This window comes from Myotis davidii, unplaced genomic scaffold, assembly GCF_000327345.1.
Source record: "Myotis davidii unplaced genomic scaffold, ASM32734v1 scaffold346, whole genome shotgun sequence".
NCBI lineage: Eukaryota > Metazoa > Chordata > Mammalia > Chiroptera > Vespertilionidae > Myotis > Myotis davidii.
The window spans coordinates 761796-774065 of record NW_006297386.1 but is presented as its reverse complement, the minus strand read 5'-3'; the positions used below and the strand labels follow the sequence as shown (position 1 = coordinate 774065).

Sequence of the window (12270 nt, the reverse complement as noted above, 5' to 3'; positions counted from 1 at the left end):
CATGGCTACAGAACCTGGCTGGAGAACCTGGAGAACGTGGCTGGAGAACCTAGCAAGAGAACATGGGCACAGAACCTGGCTGGAGATCCAAACCAGAACTTCGCTGGAGATCCTAACCAGAACTTGGCTGGAGATTCTGGCCAGAGATCCTGGCAAGGCTGCTGATCAACTGAACACTGTCTCCGTGTCATTCCTTCTTCGCCAACTCCGTCCACACCTTTGGGGAACCCCTGGACCTGCTGGGGTTGGACCCCAGCAATTTGTCACTAATAAACCTTGGGATTTGAGAAAATTATCTGCCCAGAGCGGCCTTATCACAACCAGATTCCTTTTAGCTCCATCCTTCTGTGATCTCAAAATCAATAGTGCCCGATTCTAGGCTTTCAGAGGCACATATTGCTACTTTCAGTTACTACTGAACAGTCTGTTAACAAGGGATGCCTTATGGAAGGGAATAGAATGAAATATTCCTGTATGATTTGTCAAGAGACCTAGTTAAATACTCTTTCATTTTGTTTGGAGACATCTCAGAGGTCTTTCTTTTTACATTTGAAGTGACCAAATCTATAGCAGTCCTACTAGAAAAAATATTACATCAATTAAGAAATTATTATTACAATTATTATAGGAAATAGCTTTCAGAGGGAAGGGTCAAAATGGTTGATTCTTTCTCCAAAATAGAGTACCACTTTTTAATTGATTGCTTTACCAAAATCTTGTTTCTTAGCCTACTATGTATCAGGAATTGTTTTTGGTGTTAGTGATAGAGAAATGAATAAAACAGTTATCAGTGTGTGTTTTTAAGATTCTCAATTTTTGTAAAAAAAAAGTGGGCAAAGAGAATAAGCAAATAAATAAATTCAAAATGGGAGAGGAAAGAATGAATTATGAAGGGCCAATGGATGCTAATTAAGGAACAGATAGAAGAGACATACCACTGTATATGTATACCCATAGAAGAATAAAGAGATATGAATAGGGTAAGGAGAATAAGTATAGGAGGATTCGGTAATTCAGGTGAGAAGAAATAGAAGTGAGGGAGAAGGGATTTTTGTACAGATTAAAAGGGAAATGCAAAGAATGAGAGAACAAAAGAGCGGGGGAAAATAAGAAAGGACAACCAAAATTAGGTCATGTTAACTGTTTTTAAAAAGCCAGCTTTTGAGGGCAGATATTGTCTCATTCGTATTTTTAGCCATCTTCTCCCAAAGCAAGTACTTGGAAGGCTTCTGATAAATTTGTAATGAATAAATAAATGGGTAAGTCATTTTAAAAAGCATGTGAAATAAAGTCAAAAGATTTGGAAGAGCTCCAAACGGTGGGAGGATATGTGGGAGAAAGAAAAGTTAGATGAATTGTCAATGCATTTATCAGTCAGATATACACTAATAAGATATGCTATAGATGTTGAAAGTCTGTTGAAATGTTGACTGCCTGACTCTTGTTTTCTTCACCATACCATTAGCAATGCCAATTCTACTGATGTTTAAACAACTCTGAAGGAAATTTACACACACTCCATTTACTATGATTTTAAGTACTGTCAAAAATCCTCTAGAGTTTACTTTTCTGCCTTGTAGCCATTTTCATACGTCTTTGCATAGAAATATATGAGAAGATTCTAGAGGCAATAGACATTAATAAAAAAAACCGTATTATGTGCAGTTAAATATCTCTAGAGATAACTTTCAAAAGAATGCTATTCTTGGTGGCTGGTCTCACATTTAATGATCAGAAGCTAATGTTTCTAATGAGAATTATGTTTCCAAAAGGAAAACGTTGTTGGCAGTGCCCTTTGTATCACTCCAGAACATTGATTTTTAAAAATATTAGGTTACTGCCTGCTAAGAGGTAATATTTTATGCTGTTACATTTCTTTTCAGAACCAAGCCTGTCTCTTCTCATGAACGAGCTCTCTTTTCAGATTGCAACTCAAGATGCAAATGTTCAGAGACAAAGTGGGAACCCATGTGTGGTGAAAATGGAATCACATATGCATCCGCTTGTCTTGCTGGCTGTCAAAGCTCCGCCAGGAGTGGAAAAACTATTGTAAGGAATCTTCCCTAAAGTGTGTACCCATGGGCCTGAAACAACATGTAACTATACAAGTCTATGGGGGCAGGGCTCAGGGGCCAACCCAGAATCAGACCACACTGGTAGGAACCCTGGCTCTTATTCTGCCCTTGTTTTTATTGATTTATTTTATTTGTTTTTTTATTGTTGATGGTATTACAGTTGACCTTCATTTTTTCCCTCTTTTGCCCCCCACCCCAGGCCTTCCCCACACTATTGTCTGTGTCCATGGGTTATGAGTATACATTCTTGGGTTAATCTCTGCCACCCACCTCCTCACTGAGATCTGTTATTCTGTGCCCTTGTTTTCTTGTGTGGAGATAGGAAATATTATCATCACGAAGAAACTAGAGTTGTTGAGAGAATTAAGCTAAGAATTAAAATCATGGAATGGGCAGGATGAGCTTGGTAGTTATGTAGTCTAATTCTCTCATTTTGCTTTTAAGGAATATTATTCTTGAATGAGTAAGATCATATGATAAGATCTGTATTGGGATCCATGTCTGCTGACCCCAGTACCAATGGTTTTAGGGACAGGACCAATAGAGGCCAGTGTTAGGAAGGCTAGCCTAAGGGGTCTAGACCCAAGAGTTGGGAATCTGTTTTTGAGAAGGTTGATGTCTCTGGGACTGCTTCTCCTGAGAAATCAAGCCAATTTGTGTAATAAAGAGTTAGTGGCTGGAATGAAGGGTTCCTCTAGGATGGAAGAGGAAGATGAGGTTGGAAATATAGATAGAAAACCAAGGGTTTTATGTACTTTATTATTAACAGACTCATCCCCCTAATCACACCTTCACATTCCTACTCAAACTCAGACTCTTCCTCATATCAGCTGTGTAAACTGCACAGTGGTCAGGTGGCTTTGTACTGTGGCTGATGAGATCTGCCTGTATTTGATAGTCCTAGAAGGCTGAAAGTAAACACACACATATTTACACATGCTTGTACACAATAGGAGAATGCTTAGGCAAACACTTCTGCAGACACAGAGTAATACTTTGATTTCTTCTCCGTTTATTGCTATTTTAACATTTTATTCAGAACGTAAAGAATTGGTCTCTAGCAATAGTGAGTAAGACTTCCCTCCCATCTGAAATCTCAGTTTTCACCCTCCATCCCTTTTCCTCTTTCTTTCCTTTAAATTTTTTTTTTCTTTCAGCCACTACTTTTTGCAAACAACTGCTTCAGCAAAAGCAATTGTTTAATTAGAGCTTCATTTATTGAGGACATTGCATGTCAGGGACTAAGAGAGGTGTTTTAAAAACAAACTCGCATTTAAGCATTATTTCCTCAAGTAGATGGGTGTTATTTTATGGGTTTTCCTCATGTGAGAACTGTGGCACTGAAATACAAGGGATGCCTAAAACTCATATATCTAGTGAGAGACAGTCAAGATTTAAAAGCTTTTTACCTGACACTAAAAAAACTCTATCACTTCTCTTTCTTACAAAGGAAATGCCACCTTTACTTCACTGTTTATCTAAAAATTCACAAACTTTTCTGTGATAAAATGACAACTTATATGTATACATTCATACATCAAATTTACAGAAATAAACTGATGAGAGGTTTATAAACTGATGAGAGGTTTATATCAGTTAAATAAACTGATGAAAACCCATAAAAGTTGCTTTTCTGTCCACAATTAAGTTGAGTTTTATTTCTCAGAAGATTTTTTCCTAGTAACCACTATTAATGATGTCATATCCTCAAATTTTGCCTCTTTATTTAACAAATTTTTCTTGAGTGCTTAAGAACCTATTTGGGGCTGTAGATGTGAAATGATGACAAAGCTGACAATTTCTGTCAAAGGCGATATTCTAGTGAAGATACATAGGTAAAAATAAATGATTATATACTATTCTAAGAGGTAGCAATAAGCACTGTGAGGAAAAGAGGAGTGAGGATAAAAGGGTGGAGAGATGAGGGTATTATTTTGAATGGGTGATCATGGAAGTTCTCTTTAATGAAATATCTGAGCAGAGACCTATGGTGTATATGCCAGCCATGGAGCCACCTAGAAGAGCTGCCCAGCAAAGAAAACAGTAATGAAGCATGGGTAAACTCGCCATGTTGAGGCTTGACAAGGGCATGATGGAAACCCATGTGTGTGGCTGAAACAGGAGGAGAAGGGAAAAATCATTGAGCAGTCAGTTCTGAGTGGAATCCAGGGGTTACGTCATACACCATGCATAAGCCACTTTAAGGGTTTTGGATTTTATACAAGTACTAGAGGCCCGGTGCACGAGATTAGTGCACTGGGGGTGGGGGTCCCTCAGCCCGGCCTGCACCCTCTCACAGTCCTGGAGTTCTCAGGGGATGTCTGACTGACGGCTTAGGCCCGCTCCCCACCGGTAGTCAGACATCCTTAGTGCTGCTGCGGAGGAGTGAGACGCTCCCACCACTGCCGCTGTGCTCGCCAGCCATGAGCTGGCTTCTGGCTGAGTGGCGCTCCCTCTGTGGGAGCGCACTGACCACCAGGGGGCAGCTCCTGCATTGAGTGTCTGTCCCCTGGTGGTCAGTGCGTATCATAGCAACCAGTCATTCCACAGTTCAGTTGATTTGCATATTACCCTTTTACTATATCCTATATTATATCCTATATAATAAAAGGCCAGCCACCATAAGTGTAACATTCGGAACAACCAGAGACCAGAACCACCATGGCCCCTCGCCGGGCTGGTCCCGTCCCCGAGCAAGCAGTTAGGGATAATCAGGCAGGCAGGCAAAGTGGTTAGGGGTGATCAGGTAGGCAGATGGCTCCTTGCTGGACTGGCTTCGCCCCCAAGCAAGTGGTTAGGGGTGATCAGGCAGGCAGACCAGCAGTTAGGGGTGATCAGGTAGGCAAGCCAGCAGTTAGGGGCGATCAGGTAGGCACATGGCCCCTTGCAGGGCTGCCCCTGCCCCTCAGCAAGCAGTTAGGGGTGATCATGTAGGCAGGTGAGCAGTTAGGGGTGATCAGGTAGGCAGATGGCCCCTTGTAGGGCTGGCCTCGCCACTTAGCAAAGAAAGAGGGAGGCCCAGGCCACCAGTGGCAACTCTGTGGCAGGTGTGCAGCCAGCCAGCAATTGCCTCGCAGAGGGAGGCCCAGGCCAGCCAAGTCATTGCACCCCACACCTGTCGCCTGCAGAGGGATGCCACTGGTGGCAGGGGAGTGGGGGGCAGTGCTGCACAGATGGCAAGCAGTGGCAGCAGTGGGGGTAGAGCCAGCTGCCTGCAGCCTGGGGAAGGAAAACCCTGATAGGCCCTGATCTCAGGCCAGGCCTAGGGACTCTATCTGAGGGGTCCCAGATTGTGAAAGGGTGCAGGCCACGCTGAGGGATTCCCCTAAGTGCACGAATTTTTGTGCACCAGGCCTCTAGTAGGATAATAAGAAGCCATTGGAAGGCTTAGAACAATGATGCAATCTGCCCTTTTTTAAAGGCTCATTCGGTTACTGTGTGGAAAACACAATAGTTGGATGAGTGGACATAAGTTGAGCATAAAGAGACCATTGAGATAATCAAGGCAAGAAATAGTGATGGTTTAGACTTGGAAGGGGCAGAGAAGGAGATAAGGTACAATTGGATTTAGTAGTATTTGCTGGAAGATAACGCTGTAGGATCATTAGTTTGTAAATCAACCATCAGCTGTCTGGATAATGAAATGTTATCTCTATAAATTTTGCTTTGTTCTATATATTCTAACACAGAAAAATAGAAGAACATTTCCCTATTGTTTACATAATATCTGTATACTATACTGTAAAGACTTTTAATATAAATACTTATTTTTAACTTTATTTAAGTTTCACTTCAGTAATTGGACTTTCCCCTGTCTTGTTACAGATATTTCATAACTGCACCTGTGTGGGAATTGAAGCCTCTATATCAGGAAATTCCTCAGGCATGGTGGGCAGATGCCAAAAAGATAATGAATGTCCCAAAATGTTTCTGTATTTCCTTGTAATATCAGTCATCACGTCCTATACTTTATCTCTAGGTGGCATACCTGGATACATATTGCTTCTGAGGTGAACACTGACTCTCCTTTCCCATTTCTAATATAAGACATGCTATACTCATCTAGAGCAATGGATTCATCATGATTTCTTATAGTTCACTTAGGAAACATCCCACATCCTCTTTCCACTTTCATACTTTTCCCACATTAGGTTCTCATACAAAAATGTGGTTGAATAGAAGTTTTTCTAGTGATAAATGTTTGCAAACCATTGGTCTAGAAAGAAATGTTAGTGCCTACATCACTGTAGCCACTAAATCAATATAGTCTGCTATTTCTAGTGCTGGTGATATTAATCAGCATAGACTAAATTTGCTTTAGATTAAATGTGGTTTCACTGAATTATGAATGGTAGTGTTTATATGACTCTTTAAAGGCTCATCTAGTATCACAATTTTTTATTTTTATTACTTTGATATGTAGGTTATTTTTCTATATATTATTACTCTAACTGGCGTGTGTGTGTGTGTGTGTGTGTGTGTGTGTGTGTTTGGATCAATTGAGGATTCAAATCCACAAATATGGTGCTAATGACTCCAAATATTTTTGCTTTTAAAACCCTGAAATAATTTTTTTTATTGATTTTTTACAGAGAGGAAGGGAGAGGGATAGAGAGTTGGAAACATCGATGAGAGAGAAACATCGATCAGCTGCCTCCTGCACACTCCCTACCTGGGATGTGCCCACAACCAAGGTACATCCCCTTGACTGGAATCGAACCCGGGACCCTTAAGTCCACAGACTGATGCTCTACCCACTGAGCCAAACTGATTAGGGCTGAAATAATTTTTAATACTGTGCACTCCTTTGTATATTTTAAGTGGGCATCTAAAAATCCTATATAATAAAAGCCTAATATTCTGAGTGTCCGGCCGTCTGGTTGTCCCTTCAGCCAATCAAAGCATAATATGCTAATGATATGCTAAACCATTCAACTACTCACTATAATGTGCACTGACCACCAGGGGGCAGATGCTCTGACTGGTAGGTTACCTTGCTACTGGGGTCTGGCCAATTGGGACTGAGCAAGACAGTCCAGACATGCCTAGAGCCTTTCCTTGGCTGGCCAACCTCCCACATACCTCCGCGCCCCAACCGTGCACCAGTGGGGTCCCTCGGCCTGGCCTGCACCCTCTTACAATCCAGGACCTCTCAGGGGATGTTGGAGAGCCAGTTTTGGGTCGATCCCACTCAACGCAGGAGCTCTCCCTGGGGGTCAGTGCACTCCCACAGGGGGAGCACCACTCAGCCAGAAGCCGGGCTCATGGCTGGCAAGCACAGCAGCAGTGGCGGAAGCCTCTCCTGCCTCCGTGGCATTCAAACATCCCCCAAGGGCTCCAGGACTGCAAGAGGATGCAGGCCAGGCTAAGGGACCCCCGTGAGTGAATGAATTTCATGTACCAGGCCTCTAGCTTGTTAAGTTCAATAGTAACTAAGCATTGATTTCCAGTATATTGTAAATAATTGCTATTAAAAATGTAATGGTTTTAAATGTAGGTCACTCTTTTAAATGTAACCAATAGGATCTAAAGAAAATGAATTAGATAACCAATATCACCTAATTTAAAATCATTTGAAAATCTTTAATAGTCAAAATGTTGCATATTTCTTTCTTCTTGAATTTATAACATCATTCAACTTCCCTATAACTCTCTTTCTGTTGTAATACAATTTACTAGAGGCCCGGCACACGAAATTCTCTGGGGCAACCCCTGTTGGTCAGCGCACATCATAGCAAACGATTGAACTCCGGTCTCCCGGTTAAACTCCTGAGGGGACACTTTGCATATTAGCCTTTTATATCTATAGATACTTAAACACTTGTTATTTACTCTCCTGTCATAGATCTCCACTATAATGTACATAAATTCAAATTTTAAAATGTTTTATAACCAGTATTCTATACGAAACTTTTCTTCCTAATTTAATTAGCCTCACAAATATTACTAATATACAGTTAATCAAACTAACCTAAAAATATTACAAATGTTATACAATTATTAAACAAAAAATCAAATTCTATTAGAAACAATTCTTTAATGAGATAGATTAGATTATTTTAGATTTTACATTGATTAACATATAGGAGAATGAATATTTAGTTTTTGTAAAATGAAACTAATCAAAAGGATTGTATACATCTTTAATTTCCTGCAGTTTATATTATAGAAATTGATTTAAAAAGATAAATAGAAAATAGAATCTAACATCTACAAATGCTTTTTTGGAAAAAAAGTGTAAGGACAACATGAGATATTTGCATTTTGAAATGGGAGCGTGGGTTCGAAAAGATGGGAAATCATTGACCCAGATTTCTCAGGCCAGGATTTTTCTTCATGGGTGGCTATTTTTTCCACATCTTCTTACACTGTGCCAAGTAGTTAATGGACTAAATGAATAATCAGGCTACTAGAGGAAGAGTTTTCCTTACTGCCAGTTCCTCAAATGAACCACTCAGTATTTTGACGTGAGAAGGAGATAAATGTCCTTGGATTGAAGGAGAAAAGTTGTGGGTTTTGACTCTTTTAAAGAGGAGACTAAATGAAATTAAAGATATAAAGAACTTAGTACCATGGTTAACACTCAATAATTATTATATAACTTTATTACTATTAAAAGCCACAGACCAATCAGCTAAAGCTATTCAGTCATATTAGGATGCTCTTGTTACTTTAGATTTTCTTGAACTTGGCTGAAAAATTCAGGTGTCCACTACTTAGCACAAATACATGCCACAGTGATTGTGATTGTAACAACCCAGATCAATATAATCCTTTGCTTTTAGATCAAAACCACAAAAACTAATTATAGGTTATTAATTCTTGATTGTTACCTCAAATTCTTGCACTATCGTAGAAGTTTGGGGGGGGGGGCGGAGCGTGTGTCTTTGTTATTTTGCTGATTAAACACGATTTTACTTTACCCAACACCATTTGAATATGTCATGTAGGGCTGATTTACCTTCTAGGAATGTTAACTATAAGCTTCTTGAAGCATTGCCTTTAATTTTGCCTAATTTGCCTTCCCTATGCTAGGACACTAGTGGGATCTCCATAATGCTACTTGAATCTAGTATCACTTCACATGTGCTAAGTAGATTGTCACTAACATTATTATTTGCTTTAGTAAAACACACATATATATTTGTAATAGTGCTTTTCTTGCTTTTAGGTGTATTAAGCCACAACTTAAATCTTTTGCCTTGGGTATCTACACCTTAGCAATAAGAGTTCTTGGTAAGTATAATCTATGTTTTAAGTATGGTAGCCATCACCTAAAAATATTTGGAATATTTTTCCAAATACTTTTACAGAATTATCATACATAACTGACTGATATAAGTGGTTAGGTCCCTATTCTTTTTACTTTCTTCCTTCCTTTTTTCCTCCCTCCCTCCTTCCTTTCCTTGACTTCTCTCTTCCTTTGTTTCAGAAGTATCTGTGGCAGTGGTTCTCAACCTTCCTAGTGCCGCGACCCTTTAATACAGTTCCTCATTGTGGTGTCCCCCAATTTCATTGTTACAAATTGAACATAATTAAAGCATAGTGATTAATCACAAAAACAATATGTAATTACATATGTGTTTTCCAATGGTCTTAGGTGACCCCTGTGAAAGGGTTTTTCTACCCCCAAAGGGGTTGCGACCCACAGGTTGAAAATTGCTGATCTATGGAGAGTCAGTGCTTGGGCCCATGTTATAATAAAATGAATCTCTGAGAATAATGCCGTTTTTGTTTAGCAATCTTGTCTCTTCTAGCATTGGTCTATTGAAAAAAACAAAACAAAACCAAAAAAACCCACTGCTGTTATAGAAGATCCCTCAGAGAGAAAAGCCAAAATGTGAATCAATAAGAAAGGCTAAAGCCTAAATGTAATTTTAACAGTTATTCAAATGGAAGGAATTATTTTGGACTACTCTCAATGCTAGGATATAACATTTTGGTAGAAAGATCAGATCATTCAATCAAAACAGTATGGATGATTTTTTAAATGTAATTGAAATTTTTTTCTGACCACTAGATTTTTCGATATGCATTAATTAAAACTCATAGGAAATAATGTGAATGAGTCAGATACGTTTTCTGTTCTTAGTAAGAAAAAAGTGAAACCATATGTATTACCCTTTGTAATACTTTAAGCAATAAAACTAAAAAAAAAAAAGAAAAAAAATGAAACAATCCTAAATGTTTCTCTGTAATTGAACAGAAAAGAATTACCAGGGAGAAAAACAAACTCAGAGCTTTAAAAAAGTCTGTTTTTTGGTTTATATAGATCTTGACATAAAGTGGGTATACTATATGAAGATACAATATAATTCTGATAAAATTGGGGAAACAACCCCTTCCCCCATCTTTGCCTCTGGTAACCACAAGTCTGATCTCTTTTTCTGTGAGTTCGGGGATTTTTTGTTTGTTTTTTGTTGTTGTTTTTGATTCCACATGTGAGATCATACAATATTTGTTTTTCTCTGTCTGATCTGACTTAATATCTCTTAGCATGAAAATGAATCTCTGATAAGATTAAAGAGTTATTGTAAAGAGGTATGATTAAAAATGTCATCAGTTAAAGATACATACTGAAAGACATAAAAGGGAACTGGCATGATGTCTGAGACTTCTCTTAAAATATTTACCAAAAAAGTTTTTGGGGGTTAGAGGAGGTTTGGGTCTGGAGGTAGACTACACAATACTTATAAAATGTTAAGCTTTGTTGAAGTTATTGATATCACATGAGGGTTTATTACATCACCCTCTCTAATTTTGTGAAAGTTTGAAAATTTGCTATTATGAAAATTTTAAAACATATACAGAAGTTTGCCAACATTTGGATTTTTTTTTTTTTTGCCTTTCTTCACATTATTAAGAGCAATTGAAGTTAGGTATCAACTAAATATTTTTAAGTAGTAAATAACCTATTAAATTGGACAATACATATGAAGAGTGAAATTTTATTTAAGACACCAAATAATCCCAATTGGCTGTTAGCTATATTTAACGAATCGCTCTTCATGTTTATGGGATTTTATGCATAATAGAATCACTAGATTCTTTCTAGAATAGATCCTAGAGTCCTTCCTTATCTTCCTAGGAAGGGAGGCACCCTTACAAATGGAGATTTCCTTATAAATGTAAATTTCCCTTTAAAAAGGAAAAAAGAAACTTGTGCCCCATCTTCAGAGCTTCTCCTGTGTTTCTGTGTCTCAAAATAACCAGCTCAAAATAATCTTTATACCAGAGGCATTTTGGGGGTGGCATGTTCTGGTCGCCTACAGATGCCCTGGTATCTCCAAAGCAGTAATTTTTGGACTGAAAGGAAGTGGTTCCAGATAGTCATTCATTATAGGGTAATCAACAAGATGTGCATATATTTTTAGCAGCAATTATTTGTTTTTCTCACAGCAGGCATCCCAGCTCCCGTATATTTTGGAGTTTTGATTGACACTTCGTGCCTCAAATGGGGATTTAAAAGATGTGGAAGCAGAGGATCCTGCAGATTGTATGATTCACATGCATTTAGGTACCGTATCAAACTCATTCCCACATCTCACGGTTATCACCTCCCTGGTCTGCACAGGCAATCGGCACTAACTTCCTCACGTCATTTCACTGCTTGTAAGAAAAAGGATAGTCTAATCAAGGAGACTGCTTTACAGAATAATTCTATTACCATTTAATTACTTGGCTATACTTTTAATTTTCCCCATTCGTAATCTTAACTCGCATTTTTAATGAGTAATCACTAAAAAAAATATGACATAAGATTCCAGGATAGAGTAGAATTCTGAAAATGTATGCACACAAATGAGTAATCCCCTGAAACTCAGAGGCATTTAAATTTAGGTCATATTTTGGGTTTATTTCCATTCTTTTTCAAACGGAGCCAAACTGTCCCATTTACGTCAGCTATCATCCCCTGGGCCAGAGTTGGATTTGGCTCTAAATCTATCCGGCTTTTATTGCCAAACTGATGTTCAATTATTCCAGTACTTGAAATGCATAAAAGTAAAAGGTTTTCTCTGTGAGTGTGAGTGTGCATGGGGCTGGGGGGTATGGCTTTTTCACTATGGCATCATTCAGTCCAATTCATGAAACATTTAGTCTCCTTATTGCTTAAAGCAATGCTTCAATGGCTTAGAAGCAAGAGTGATTTTTTTTTTTTTAAGGTTTTAAATTTGAACATTTTATAGAGAAAGAA

General features: G+C 38.6%; 1 protein-coding gene across 1 annotated transcript in view; it reads left to right on the top strand.

Annotated features, from left to right (window-relative positions):
• Window positions 1–12270, top strand: part of SLCO1C1 (solute carrier organic anion transporter family member 1C1) — a 68908-nt gene that overhangs the window by 34465 nt on the left and 22173 nt on the right. Inside the window, exons 11-14 of the mRNA XM_006773156.2 lie at window positions 1884–2049; window positions 5901–6085; window positions 9247–9311; window positions 11475–11592. Coding sequence (XP_006773219.1) covers window positions 1884–2049; window positions 5901–6085; window positions 9247–9311; window positions 11475–11592 — 534 coding nt within the window. The remainder of the gene's footprint in view (window positions 1–1883; window positions 2050–5900; window positions 6086–9246; window positions 9312–11474; window positions 11593–12270) is intronic.